The sequence below is a fragment of the Erythranthe guttata genome, chromosome 13, assembly GCF_056151865.1.
Source record: "Erythranthe guttata isolate IM_541 chromosome 13, IM_541, whole genome shotgun sequence".
In the NCBI taxonomy this organism is placed as follows: domain Eukaryota; kingdom Viridiplantae; phylum Streptophyta; class Magnoliopsida; order Lamiales; family Phrymaceae; genus Erythranthe; species Erythranthe guttata.
In genome coordinates this window covers 7,647,707-7,663,606 of record NC_142545.1, presented here as the reverse complement: position 1 = coordinate 7,663,606, position 15,900 = coordinate 7,647,707, and the positions used below count along the sequence as shown (strand labels likewise).

Below are 15,900 nucleotides of genomic sequence, written 5' to 3'. Positions count from 1 at the left end.
GTATGCCGATGTTACAACACCGTTGACTAATGAGACACAGTACACATACACTAAGTGCTAGTCTCGAATGGGAAAGGCCGATATCCTCATTAGTAGCGTAACCCGTTGACTAGGAACCACGTTTAACAGTTATTATACTTGAATAAATAATCTCACGATTCTACTAGATCGATTTATAGTAAAAGTAACTGTAAGGACTGTATCTATGCTTATGCAAGGGACAAAGATATAGAATGCCAAAGAGGGTTTTTATCATTATTACAAAATGGATTATTTGTGAGTAGCGTGAGAAAACACAACAATTAGTTGGCTCTTTGGTCACCTACTCTAACATCGTGTTCCCGTCAAATCTATCAAGGTGATCCATATATCATCAAAGTGATTTAATGAAATCCTTTTTCAGCGTTTTAACACTCTTTATTGTGTTCTTAGTGAACTTTTTTAACATATTCTTCTTTATTGTTTGTTAATTTTGCACTGGATCTAATTTATGCGATCATTTTCCTCATATTATGATACTTGCAGTAGTTGTCTGTTTCTTTGCAGTTACTTTATGGGATCTATTGTAAGGAGACGTAATGAAAAGAATTTGGTTGATGAGAGGGCTGATGTATTCATTAATATGACAAGGCAAAGGCTATTTGCCTACATTGATTATCTGATTTTCCAGTTATGGACTCATCGACAGTTTTTTGAAGAACAAGCGGTGACTTCTTCTTCTTCTTCTTCTTCTTCTTCTTCTTCTTCTTCTCCTTCTCCTTCTCCTCATTCTTCTCCTTCTCCTTCTTCTTCTCCTTCTCCTTTTTCTCTTTCTCATTCTCCTTCTCCTTCTCCTTCTCCTTCTCCTCCTTCTCATTCTCCTTTCTCCTCCTCCTCCTCCTCCTTCTCCTTGGTCAAACTGAAGATAGATAACAGTTAGGCACAAGACATAATCAGAACTAGGGTTGTGCATGGGTCGATTTCATCGGCCGACTAACTCACTTTCGACCCACTTCTGTTGGCCGATAACAGGTAATTAACAGACCCATATAGTTCGGCCGGTAATTTTAATCGACCCATATATAAATGGGTGGGTCGATGATTTTCAGTTAACTCAAATAAAGCGGTTTTGGGTAATATCGGTCAACCGAATTTTTAAAAGTAAAAATTTATTAGAAATATTTAATTGATATTCTTATTTTTCATAATGTTAAAATAATATATAAAATAAGTCGAAACAAAAAAAAAATCAAAACACAAATTTGTAAACCTTTATGTACTATTTTTATTTTATAATTCTTATATATCATATTCTTCACTATATATTTACGGCTTTTGAGATAGTACACCGGGTGAAATACACTGGGTAGATCTTTACCATTCATATACACACAAACACACACACCCACATTGATATGTGTAGATCAACGGTAAAAAATCACACGATGTAACTTTCACCGGGTGTAGGATAGATAAAACCATAAATTTACTTAATATAGAAGTTTAATAAAAAAACTCTTAACTTTAAAATTAAGATATTTTGAACATTTGTTTTCCCAAAATTTTGAATATCTTTTGAAAACACTTTTTAATAAAATTTATTATTGTAAAATAAAAAAAAAATCAATAAATAATAATATTGACAACTAACTCATTATTTATCTGACAAAGTCGGTTGTCAACCTGATACGATCTCTTGTGTATCATAAGATTTCTTTACGAAACGTAAGAAAACTCTTCTTTATTATTTCTCTTCATAATAAAACCCTAGCACAAGACGACTATTTAAAGAGAATAAAACCCTAGAATCCTAATCTAACTAGGAAAGATAATTACCTAAACTAATAAAATACTTAATATCTATCCTATAATCATTAAACCTACGGCTCTAACTAAATTAATACTTAAATAATATATATTAAATAATTAAATAATAACTAATGAATAAATATACGATATATTAAATATATATCGTATCAAACCACCCCTCTTGAAATGAACCTTGTCCTCAAGGTTCGAGTCAATTTGATCCCTCTCCTTTGCGTTTCCACCTATGTTTGACTTCATTGACTTGCTTCACGATTGACTCCGAAAAACACAATGAACGACCGAGCTTTTTAATACATTGTTCATGTTGATCCATCGAAATTCCAAAGGCTACTTTAGCGAAAATATTCAATCTTTTTCCCGATAAATAAACTTTTTCAATCGTCTTTGTAGATTTTGTCTCCTCCAAACTGACCATCGGTTCTTCTTCTCCTTTCTTTTGAACACCATGGAAATCTCCCAATATCCATAGTAACTCTTCGCTCTCCTCTCTGGTTAATTTCTCGTCTTCGTCCCACTTTATCTCGGTTGACTCCGATTCTTCTTCTTTCGGCTCTTCGTCCCACTTCATCTCAGTTGAATCTGATTCCTCTTCTTCTGGCGAACTCACAAAAAATTGGAGTTCTTCGAAAAGTCATCGTCGTACTCTTCCTCTTCTTCCGGCGATAGGCTCGGCAGCGGCGGCGGCGGTGGCTCTTTGAAAAATTCATCGTCGTCCTCTTCCTCTTCCTCCGGCGATAGGCTCGGCAGCGGCAGCGGCGGTGGCGTTGGCGGTAATGGGCGGCGGTCCCTTCGACTTTTGTGTTGGTGTTGACGTCGTCTGTGACTTTGTTCGAGCAATTTCTGAAAATCAATCCGTAATCTCTCTACGGATTTCTCCAATCGCTCTAACCATCTTGTTTCGGACATCATGATTTTCACAAAGTTTTGATGTGATCTCAACTTTGCTCCAGCTTAGCTTTGATATAATCTCTGCTTTGCTAACGAAGCGTTGGTGTTATCGCAACTTCGCTTTGATACCAATTGATACGATCTCTTGTGTATCATAAGATTTCTTTACGAAACGTAAGAAAACTCTTCTTTATTATTTCTCTTCATAATAAAACCCTAGAATCCTAATCTAACTAGGAAAGATAATTACCTAAACTAATAAAATACTTAATATCTATCCTATAATCATTAAACCTACGGCTCTAACTAAATTAATACTTAAATAATATATATTAAATAATTAAATAATAACTAATGAATAAATATACGATATATTAAATATATATCGTATCACAACCATTATCCGACCCATATTGATTGGGTGTTTGGGTACTAATAATATCTTCTAGTTATGATTTTCAATTTTTTTTTTAATTGGGTATTCGGATCAGGAAGGTAATTTGTCGATAATTACCCTACCGAACCCATGCCCAGCTATAATATAAACAATAATTTTTGTACTTACATGATTTATTTAATTTTAATTTATTTTTAAATATCATGTCTTATCTTTATTTTTTTAATTATAAATTTGTATAATAAATAAAATCATAAATTATTACATGCAACACACGTGGTGGTTGCTAGTCATAGTCAAATCACATGAATCAATCAAACTAAAAATGTTAATCAAACTAAAAATGGTGAACGAATTTCAAGATTCAACTTTCAAATTCAAATCCAAGTTTCCTTGGGCCATTGACTACCACTACGGATCACAAATTAATGCACCACAAGTAGTTGAGCTTCAAACTACACTATCGAATGAAAATCTGCCATTGATTAGTTATATATTTTAATTTAGGAGTAAAGGGACTTAGCAAAGTGCAAACCAATAACACAAACTAAAAAGAAAATCAGAATTAAGAAGATACCACTCTAAGATCTTCATTCCCCATGTCACGTTGCTCCTCTTCAATCCGTTCAGCAGACTAGACAAGCGTCTTGACGGTCGCCGGAAAGCTGACCTCAGCCCTGTGGGGCCCGTAAAACGTGGGCATGCTAACCGACTCCAGCTGGCTGAGAAAACGTAGGTCCGGATATTGATAAACACCGTCTTCACCGTGCCACGGTTTGCATTCGCACTTGAGTTTGCGAATATGTGGCGAACGCTTCAGCATCTCTCTATCCCTCGGTTTGTAAAGCACAATGTTTGAAAGTGATTGTATGTTGTTTGTGTGGGATATGTCACTATAGCAGCTTTCGTCGTATTTCGCTTGGTGGGTTATGTGGACGTATCTCAACTTTGTCATTCTCATTATTTTCGAGGTGATAACTTGTGTGTGGCATGTCAGAACGAGTAGATATTCTAGGTTCACGAGGCTGCCTATTGATGGTGGAAAATCGTTGATTACCAAGTATCTCATTGAAACACAAACTCGATTCCGAATAAATCACGAAACTCGATTCCGAATAAATCACGAGTTGAAACCCATAACCCTAAGTGATGTCATGCTGACAACGTAGAACGGCGGCTCCGCAACCTTCCCGTGGAATGATCGAACGTGTTGGCCGAATGGAGCTATCGAAGATCCGAGCGATAGTACGTGCTGCCCTCTCTCGTATATTGAATAGTCACTGGAAAAAGACAAGAATTAAAACACAAAACTTTGAAGCAGCAAAATAGATAATTAAAAGAGAGTAAAACTTACTCTTCCACCACCAATCTTAAGAAGTTTTCTTCTTCGCCTTTTCTCAAGCACAACTCGCGCAGCAGATCATGAACAGTGCAAGATTTGACTCCACCGTACGGTCGTCTTTCGGAAACAATGACTAGGCTTCTATCTATTAGTTCCATTAAATACGCTTCTGCTAAATCCTCTGCACTATTATTCCTATGATGCTTGTCTATAAACCCTTGGGCAATCCAAAGCCTCGTCAACTTGCGAAACGAAATTTCTTTATCTTCCGGAAACACACCGAGATAAAGAAAGCACGGCTTCAAACGTTCCGGAAGATTCTCGTAACTGAACTCCAATATTTGCATGGTAAAGTTGTTTCCGCCTAAAGAAATGTACGACGCTACATTTTGCCCTACTTCCCTCCACGCATTCTCTTCCTTCTCCATAGTTGAAAGAATAACGGATATAACAACAACCACAAGAGGAAGTCCACAGCAATTAACAGCGATTTCCTTAGCAATCCGTTGCAAATTCATAGGGCACGGCTTATTACCAAATACCGTCTTCTCTAGTAACTCCCAACATTGCTCGTCCGACAAAAATGGAAGCTCATGAATTGCGGTGCCAGGTGGGCCCACGTCTCTATTCCAAGTTGTTAACAAAATTCGGCTTCCATTTCCATCATCCGGAAAACATCGTACCATGCATTCGAATCCCATATATCATCCATTATAATTAAGTATCTTCTTCCTTTTAAAGTTTTGTAGATATGTTCCACTAAACTCTCTTCGTCCATATTCAACATCCTATTTTGGTCGAGCTCAATCGATAAGCCAATCAGAATATCGGTCAGCAGATCTCGCCTGTGATATGTTTGGGAGACCACACTCCATGAGCATCTATCGAACCAGCAGTAAACTAAAGGATCGGATGAGCGAATAGTTTCTTTGCGAATGTAGTCTTACCTAGTCCAGGCATTCCAAAGATGGAGGTTATCTGCAGCTTCTCACTTCCTCCTACGAGTTGTTCCAGAATATATGCTGCGTTGTCATCGAAACCCACTGCCACATCATCAAAATACAGCTGTGCACCAAAACTCTTTGTTACTCCTCCTAAGTTAGCTTTTCCATTGTTTTTGATTTCTTGGAGCTCAGTCCCGATAAGCTTAATCTTGTGGATGACATGAGGGATCCTGATGGAGAAATACCAGAGAGGGGAATCTCCGAGCAAGAAAGAGCCGATCAAGAATCCGGCCGAGAAGAAAAATGAATGCATGTAGTAATGTTCTCAAGACTGCGAATTCGATCCTCAAAGGCGAGAACAAAATCTGTTTTGTGGTGCAGTAGTTGAAAGAGGAAGTTGATGAAAGCTGCAATCAGCTCGTTTTTCTTGAGGGTGGTGTCTTTGTGAAATAGCTGGCCTAGCGTCGGCACCACCGTGAAGAATGTGCGAAGCTCTTGAGTGAAGTAGGCCACCATTTTCGGGTCTTTGGACTTCCTAAGCAGTTCTGCTGAGGGCAGCCAGGTTATGTCCGAGGTGACTTTGAGTCTCGTCTTTGAGACATAACGTCGAACAGCTGATAGGTGATTAGGTGTCCAGTTAAAACAGCCATTTGATTGGCTCGTCTTCTTCTCATTCAATTACCTCATCAAAGAGTTGGAGCAGAGTGTCACGTGAGGAAGAACCCATTTCTGCCATCCTTTAATTTGTTGCAGAATGAAGAAATGATTGCTCCTCTTTCAATTTTTGAAGATGATTTGTATGAAAATGGAGATAGAAGAAGTGGAGAAGAATCATTATTCATACCTACAGTTTTGTAGGCCAACATTTTCTTTCAAGAGTTGCATCCTACGAATAGCAAATACTACTAATAATAAGGGTAAATTACGAAAAGCCCCCTAAACTTAGATTAAATTACAAGAATCACCTACACATATTCGTAATTACCGAATAATCACTCATATTTGTTTCCGTCTTACACCAACCCCTTACAGTGTAACTTTTCACGAATTTTGACTTTACACAATTTCAGATATTTTCTTTTATTTCTCACAGAAGGTATAATAGACTGTACACATTTTGTGTTAAAAAACTGGATCAACAGTTAATCAGAGGGGGATTTTTGTTATTACGGATAAGTGGGGTATTTTTCGTTATTTAGCCTAAGCTCAGGGGTTCGTAATTTACCCTAATAATAATGCAGATATTTTAATTATTCGATTCCTTCAAAAAGAAAAAGAATAAATAGCGTGTAGGTGTGGATTTGTAAATGGCTTATACAAAGTGCATTTTGGAACATATGGTCCCAAACTTAACGTTTTTTTTACGCTTCATCGTTGTTCATTTGGGCTTAATTCTACTTTGCACCATTGAAATATAGTTTTTCGGCACTTTACACCATCGAAAAAAAAAATTAATAGCATTTTGCATCCTCGTGAAAGCTAATGAATGTAATTTAATATTTAGAGTAAAATTCATTTTGTACCCATGTACTATGCGAAAAGTATCGATCATTTACCCCCTTGATGTTTAGAAAACATCAAATGCCCCCCACGGCCCCCCACCCCCCGATTTTTGAGTGTTAGTAGTCAAACTTTTAACGGTGTTAAATTTGAGTGTGCAATGACTCTTTTACCCCGCTTTATGTCTGACATAATACTCTAAATTTTTTTCTAGGTTATTTTACTTTATAGGATTGTTAACGGTGTTTAGTATTCGTTCAAATTAGGTTTTTTTGTCGACTTTAGTTTTTTATTTTAGAGGTTTTTTTTTCCTTTTTTTTGGGATTTTGAGATTATAATATGAAAAGCTTTGTTTTAAATTTGCGATTCTTTCAAATTAGGTTTTTATTTCAATTTTAGAGTTTTTTTTAGATTCTAGGGATTTTCAGTTTTCTTTTTTGTGGCGTTTTACATTCATAATTTGTAAAACTTCATTTCTATTGATCCGATATTTTTCATTTATTTATGTAGAAACGACACAAAAAGGTTTCAAAAGAATTTAAAATGATTGAATAAAGCGAAAAAAGGCCGAAAAGAGTGAATTTTTTTATGAAAAATGCTCAAAACTAAGCCTAGAGATTTTTTGGGGTATTTTCGTCAAAAAAAAGGAAAAACCTCTTTGCCACAAGTCGGTCAAAGAGTTTGACTAACGGAATTAGTAAAATATAAATGACAGGGGAGTGTTTGATGTTTCTTATACATCAAGGGTAAATGATACATTTTGCATAATACAGGGGTGCAAAATGAATTTTACCATAATATTTAATTGTATGTTTTTTGGATGGCAAACGTCAAATTAAATTTTTTACACTCATCAATTCTTTTAAAATTATAAAGTGCAAAAACAAAAATACATCTCATCAACATATTTTACAGTTATATGTTTATCACAAAAAAACTATTTCACAAAAATCAAAAAAAAAGGAAAGCAAATTTCTTCAGCTATTCTATTATCAAGTTATTTGAAAATTTTATTTTCTAGCACACTAGGCCAAATTTCATTTCAGACGACGTTTTTTTTTTTTTTTTTGCGATGGAAATTGTATGTAAAAATTTGAGTAAATATTGCAACAATTTCGAATTACGTCGCCGAAATCATTGCAAACTTGATAACGAAAAGATCCCTGAAGAAAAGGCGACGAATCTGTCATGTACATCGCACGGATGCGACATTATTACAAATTTTGGTCGCAACAGAAAAAAAATATTTTTAATTAATAATATTTGCGACGGATTAAAAGAAGCATCGCAATATGATTGGAAAATTGGCGACATTTTGACACTGTTGCGTCGCAATGGTTTTTCAATTAAATTATTCTAAATTTATTTGCGACTAAAATAATACAGTGGAAGAAAACGTCGCAATATAAGCGGCATTTTTTTTCCACAAAAATTTTTGTTGCGACTATTAATTAAGTAATGTCGCAATTTTGATTCGACTAGTGTAACGAATTTACCTAACGTAGCAATGTTAGCGGCTATTTTATTTCCATAAATTTGATGTGGCGACTAAAATATAAGAAAACGTCGCAACTAGAAAAATTGTTCTTGCGACGAAAACTTATAAACGTCGCAAAACTAAATTATAATCCCCTTCTGCACGCCCTAATTCCAGAACACCTCTTCCCTCTCCCCTCCTCCCTCTCTCTTCCACAATTCTTTGAGATTGCTAAAATTCGCACCTTTGTGAAAAGAAAAATTGGTGCAAGTAATTATGATGGGTTCAAGAGACGCTGAATAAATTATCGAAGTGTCGTCCTCAATGCGGACTGGTTGGAGACGAAGTTTTTTTAGATGCTTAGAGAGTACTATCCTTTGAATGGTCTTTTGGTCCAACACGAATCTATCCACATACAAATCTTGGAGCGATTCGTCTCTGAATACTACAATGGGCAGTTTAACATGCACCGCCGGATCATTCGTACGAATAGAAAGACAAAAATTCTTCACACCCATAATTGTGAGTAACGGAACCCATTTTTCAAGAAGCCGAACCGATTCATCGTACTTATCTAACGATATACAAAGGTGAAACTCCACTATGCCCGTCTTCTGATCACAATATTGCTCTAAAGTCTTGTCCACAAATGACAGAAATTTTCCCTTTTTACCTCTGAAGGTGGCGTCTGAAAATTGAGATTGGGGCGAGTAAACCAATTGTAACGCCATGATTTTGACAAGATTGATGTTCGGACAATCTCTTTTTGAGGGAGGAAGTATAGAATTTGCTGTAAGATCTCTTTCGGCAACTCGGATATCTTGTCCATGGGCATGGAACCATCTTCTCCTTTGAAAACTTTTGCCATCTTAGGAGAGTTGGTACCTAGTGTTACCAATAGGGTAAAGATCCAGGGTTCGAGTCCCCCCTTCCTCTAATGATGGTTGGTGTATATATATATATATATATATATATATATATATATATATATATATATACCAACCTGTTGGGGATCGTGCATGTATACGCAGCGGAATTTAAAAATTTTTAGATCGAACTAGTTTCGATTACATGCATAAACTAATCACATAGTCAACGTACCTTAACGCTTCCGCCATACACATGGTAATTATCGATTTTATTAAAACATGTAAAACCGAAAAGAATTATAAAACATGCTTGTTCATCATATAGCAAAATCGAAACACGTAATCACATATTACTCATGCTTGTTAATTAAAATTCACACAAACCATGTTCGAATCAAATTTACGAAAGTTCCAATTTAATTACCTCTTGTAGGGTGAGATTTCGACGAATCGAAACCTAGAACCGAACACGTACAAGCAGCGAATTACCAATCCTCGGGGCAGCAACTCACGGCTAGAGCAAGCTGGTCCAGCAGGTGGCGGACGGCGGCGCGTGGCAGACGCGGTGGCGGTGCGTGCAGCGTAACGGCGGCGCGTGAAGCGTAACGGCGGTGCGTGCGACTTCGACGGCGGGGCAGCACTAGAACTACAGCACTAGATGTAAACGAGTTAGATAAACAACAAAGAATAAACGAAGGAGTAGAGAGGGGAAAACCGGCGACAAGCGACGGTGATCGGCGGTGGCGCGGCGGGGCAGGAGCGGCCGAGAGAGCCGAGCGGCTAGGGCTGGACGGCTAGGGTTTTGGTGTAAAAAATCTGATCTCAAACTCTTGTTTGAGGTCTATTTATACTAGGGTTTTCAACCCTTGTGGGTTTAAGTCATTGGGCTTGACCCACTGATGCATTATATTTGTTCACAAAATTATAACAAAATTATATTTGTGACGAGCTCAAAGTCCTCGTCGATACGAGTGCCTCTTCAAAATTTCCAATTTCCAAAATTGGAAACTTCCACTTCAGTGGACCTGCAAAATCGGGAAACTTCCCAATTTAGAAAGTTCACTAAATTCCGCATGTCTCTCTCTCTCTCTCTACGTTTATTCCGATTCGCAATCCAAAATTAAGAATCTTGAAATCAATCATATCGACATCCAATCGTTCAAAGATTAACATATTAATCTATGCTTGTTGTTATCATTGTTAGAGTAGGTGACCAACAAGCCAACTTTTGGCTGCAGTCTTTCGTATTTATTATGGTAATAAACGAACCTTTATTCGTATTAATGATAAAACACCTTGGCATTCTATATCTTTGTCCCTTTGTCACAAGCATAGATATAGTCCTTACAGTTATTACAAGTACTAGTAATTGATCGTTAGGATCGTGAGATATTTACTTAAGTATTATAACTGTTAAACGTGTTCCTAGTCGAAGGGTTACGCCACCAATGAGGATATCGGCCTTTCCCATTAGAAGACTAGCACTTAGTGTATGTGTACTGCATCTCATCAGTAAACGGTATTGTGATATCGGCATGCATAAGTGGGTGCTCGTAAGTTAACGAGTTCACTGAACTCCCTCACCCTAGAAATCTCTAAGTGGTTCCCAATAATCGAGTAGAGATATCTATGGTATAGTTGCACACCATTAGTCCTTATGACCTAGACATCACCGTGACTTCACTAGAGGACCAGCTGTATCGTGACCTGTCTCTGAGTTCCACCGAGGACCATCCCAAGGGCCAGTGTTCGTGCAGTCCGAAATCTAGTGGGAGGTCTGTGCATTGTAGTAGGGGATTCGATCGCTAGAATAGTCTTGGATGTCCTGTGTGTTCTGAAAGTTTGCAATCATTCTAAGTCTCTGGCCAGAGCTGACTAAGTGATGATTAGAGAATTCGATTCTCTGAGTCATGCACGTGACGATTACAACACTTGGAACGATCGTACCGTCATCGAACATATAAAGATCTCGATGAACCAATGCCTCTAGTTCGATCGGGACATATGTATCGAAGGGACCGTACTGTACGTTAACTATATCTGAAGGTTCTTGCAGGCACTTCATTTGTATCTAGGGAATCATGACGCGTAGTTGCTAGACGCCAATCTTGATTCGTTGGGTGATTAAGGTGAAACGAGTTTCATCTTAATCGTAACTCTAAGGGGACGAGTTTTGACCACAAAGGGTTGTGGGCCCACGGCTAGCTTACACCTGAACCATCGAGGGTCACACTGCTCGTGTACATGAGATCTTTGAATAAACGGTCAGAGATAAAATAGTTTATCTTTGCATGATTGGAAGTCAATATGATTGGATCCAACATTCGTAATTTGGAATTATGAATGAGAATAAGAAAAGGAAAATAATAGGCGAACGTGTTAGTGAACTTTCTAAATCGGGAAGTTTCCAAATTTAGAAAGTGCACTGAACTAGGGTTTCCACTTTTGGAAAGTTGGAAAATGAGAGTTGACACTCGTAATGACGAGGATATTATAATGATTCCGAAAATGTAATTGTTGCAATTTTCCGATCATTGAATTGAGAGAGACGAGCGAGTAAAAGAACTAACGAGCTTAAGCTGTTGGGCCCGGTCCAACTTAAGCCCGTTAGGGTTTTATGCAAGACATATAAATACTTGATTTATAGGTCTTGCACACACACAACTAAGAGAACACACGTTCATAACCCTAGCCGCTGCCTCTCTCGATCAGCCACCCTCTCCCACGGCCACCACCACCGCGCCGTCGCCGGAAATTCGCCGGAATCGGCCACCCGTTGGCCGATCTCTTTCGGTATTCCTTTCCTTCTTTATTTTCTTCCGTTATTCTGACTATTACGTGTCTAGTGCCACGTGTTTAGTAGATCGAAGTATACGAGATGAAATCCAAGAGGAGGAAGATCGAAGAATCGAAGATGCGAGAAGGCAATTCCGAAAAACTGCTCTCGGATTTTCTGCGCTGCCCACCGAGAAAATTCGCCATAAATCAACCGGTCATCCAATGGACGTGAAATTTTGACAGCAGCTTCACGACTCATAAATCTACCATCGTCCAGAAGGAATTGTTCATCCAGTAAATACGCATGGAGATACTGAAGTCGGAGCAAGACTGTAATTTCAGATCAGCAAACAGGTTGGATCAATAGGAGTGGGAAGAGCAGCTAGCCATCTTCTCTGCGCGTGAATCACATGCGCCGCCGTAGCTCGGATCATTGCCGTTGCTGCCCCGGATTGCACGGATTGGTTTCCGTGGCAATCTAGCTTTGCTTAGTGAGCCTACCTCACGCTTCAAGAGGTAATGTTTTGAATCTATTGTCATTCGATTCGGTTACGTTTAAATTAATATATGCATGTTCGTTTTAATAAGAAACTTGTATGATTTTATGTGACTACATGAAATTGGTTTTATTATTGCGAGCATGATTATTTGATTTAAACGCGAGCATGCTAATTGATTTAATTTCGATTAAGTAATTAAGCATGTTGTTTTAATTTCGCTGGAAGCGCAAAGGTACGCAATGTATGTTGTTTTAATTTCGGTGGAAGCACAAAGGTACGCAATTAATTGTTTTTAATTTTGTCGGGCATGTGCTTGTGTGTTTTAAAGTTGTTTAATTCGCATAAAATTTTTGTTTTCCACTACGTACACGTGCCCGAAACCCAACAATCAAGGATCTATATTACACGAGAAGTGTGACCCTCAATGGTTCAGGTGTATGCTAGCCGTGGGCTCACAACTCTTTGTGATTCGAACAACACATTGTTCTTATACGAACTCCTCCCAAGAGTCCCGATTAGAGTAAAATTCATTTTACCTAATTCCCGATCAAATCGGTGCCCAACGAATCAAGATTGGCGTCTAGCAACTACGCATCATGATTCCCTAGATACAAGTGAAGTGCCTGCAAGAACCTTATGATATAGTTAGCGTACAGTACGATCCCTTCGCAGCACATGTCCCGATTGAACTAGAGGCATTGGTTCACCGAGACCTCTTATAAAGTTCAATGACCGTGCGAACGTTCTAGGTATTATAAATCCGTTCGTGTGTGACTTAGGGAAACACATTTCCCAAATCACCCCACTATCAACTCTGGCCAGAGATTCCTTGGATTACAAACCGTCAGAACACACAGGACATCCATGACTACTCAAGCGCTCGAATCCCCTACTACAATGCACAGACTTCACACTAGATTTCGGATTGCACGAACGTTGGCCCTTGGAGTGGTCCGCTGTGGGACTCAGGGACAGGTCACGATACAATCGGTCCTCTAGTGAAGTCACGGTGATGTCTGGGTCTTAAGGACTAATGGTGTACAACTATATCTTAGAAACCTATTACTCGATGAATGAGAACCACTTATAGATTTCTAGGGCGAGGGAGTTCAGTGAACTCATCTAGTATGAGCACCCACTCAAGTATGCCGATGTCACAACACCGAGGACTGATGTGACGCAGTACACATACACTAAGTGCTAGTCTCTAAAGGGAAAGGCCGGTATCCTCATTATTGGCGTAACCCCTCGACTAGGAACAAGGTTTAACAGTTACATTACATTGCTGAGTTATCTCACGATTCTACTAGACCAACTCACAGTAATAGAGTAACTCGTTAGGACTATATCTATGCTGCTTGCATGGGATAAGAGATATAGAATGCCAAATGAAATATTTTATTATTACGAAGGAAAAACGATTGTTTTATTACAAGGAAAAAGAGAAAGACCACAGCCACAAGTTGGCTTGTTGGTCACCTACTCTAACACAACCATCATTAGGAGAGTTGGTACCTAGCATTACCAATAGGGTAAAGATCCAGGGTTCGAATCCCCCCTTCCCCTACTTCCCCTTGTAATGGAGTTTAAGTTACTCCCAAAACAACAACAAAAAAAAAAAAAAGGAAAATTCCCTTCCTAAATATATTTATCCACCAAATCGGGTTATAGCTAAAATTGAGGCGAAAAATCTCAAATTGTGAGATTGAAACCGCAAGACCTCTCTCTCGTTTCTTTCAACGCAAACGTTGTTACCCTATCCCCTTAATTCTCAGATCGATGGAAAGTTTGTAATTCTGCAAATCACCACAAAAGGAAAAAATATAATCTCGTCAAACATGCAAACCTCTTCCCCATTTCATTCAACCCAAACTCTGTAACCGTAGCCTCTTAATGCTGAGATCGATGGATATTCTGTAGGTCTGCAAACCACCACAAAAGAAAACATAAACGAGAAGATGGTGCAAAATCGAAAACGTACAGGTAATTTGCTATATATTGCATTTTTTTTAAATCACAATTTATTAACGGAATGCAATCGGTTATTTTATGAATGAAGTGAAAGACAGAGATTTAGAGTCTACGACCCCAGGTAATAATTTTTTTTTCTCCAAAGGTCTTTTTTTGTTGGTTTTTTATTTTGCGGTTTTATGTGTATTTTGCACTTTGCTGTTTATTGTGTATTTTGCACTAGATGTTGTATTGTATATTGTACATTTCATTACACTTTAGTGGCATATCAATTTTGTAAACCTGCTATTGTAATGTTAGTTATGTTGTGATTTTAAAAAGGGAAAATTTCCTAGACACCCCTTATTTTGGACTTATATAGGTACATATCATAGTTGCTAGATGAATATAGGCATAGGTCCTTTGACTCAAAAAAATAATATAAATAAAATAAAATAATTAGTGTATAGACATAATCACCCTCAATTAATAAGAAAACAAATCTCATACATCTTCTCTCTCTAATCTCACATTTCTCTCACCCTATCTTTAATCTCTCATCTCTTTCTCTCCTCTGTGTCTCACGCCTTTCTCCCTCTCTCGAGCTTCTCTGTTTTTTTTTCTTTTATTTTTCTTTACTTTTTTGATAAAGAAATATTATAGAGAAGGAAAAAAAATAGGGAATTTTTTAGATTATGAGATGATTTCTTGGTGGAAGAATTAAAGAAGACAACAAAAATTCAGAAATCCAAAATCATAGCCAAAATTCATATTGTGTCTCCCGTATGTAGAACCTTCCCATCGTTTTTGTTGTTGGCAATTTTCGTTTGCAGGTTGGTTTAACTTCGTTTGTTGTCTGAAAAATTGCATTTGATGTTAAGATTCGATTCTTCTGGTTTGCAATTTGCAAGGTATGTCTTAAGTTACATTTTACAAACATTTTGTTTAATGTTTTTGTTGTTTGCAAATTGTTCCATAAACAATTTTTCGGTTGATGTTTTTAATGATGCTGATTTTTTTTATTTTTTTTCAGTTTGCTGTTTGCATTTGGCCAAGTCATAGGTAGTTTATTTCTTGCAATTCAATAATGCAAGTTTTGCTGGATGTTTTTCTTCAGTTTGCTGTTTGCATTTGGCAAATTCATAGGTAATTTTTTGTTTGTAATTCAGTAATACAAATTACGGATTTTGTTTTTTTTTCAGTTTGCTGTTTTCATTTGGTTAAATCATAGGTATTTTGTTGTTTGCAATTGAATAATATAAAATCTAATTTTTCATAGGCGTCGCAGTTCCCGGAAATAGGCGGTGGTGGGGATGTAGTGGCGTTTTTAGAGTATAAGTTTGTAAAATAAATTGTATATTTTTTATATTTGTTTTAGTTAATATTTGGAAAAGAGATATTTGGGAATTGTTTTGATAGAGAGATTTTTGGGGATTTGATTTGATT

The 15,900-nt window shown here is 37.4% G+C and overlaps 1 protein-coding gene across 1 annotated transcript; it reads right to left on the bottom strand.

The window, feature by feature from the left end:
* Positions 1-4,214: 4,214 nt before the first annotated feature.
* LOC105973859 (late blight resistance protein R1-A) lies at positions 4,215-5,693 on the bottom strand. The gene is given in 4 exon segments (XM_088812362.1): positions 4,215-4,374; positions 4,449-5,118; positions 5,121-5,328; positions 5,331-5,693. Coding segments are annotated over 4 exon segments (1,401 nt in total).
* Positions 5,694-15,900: the final 10,207 nt, after the last annotated feature.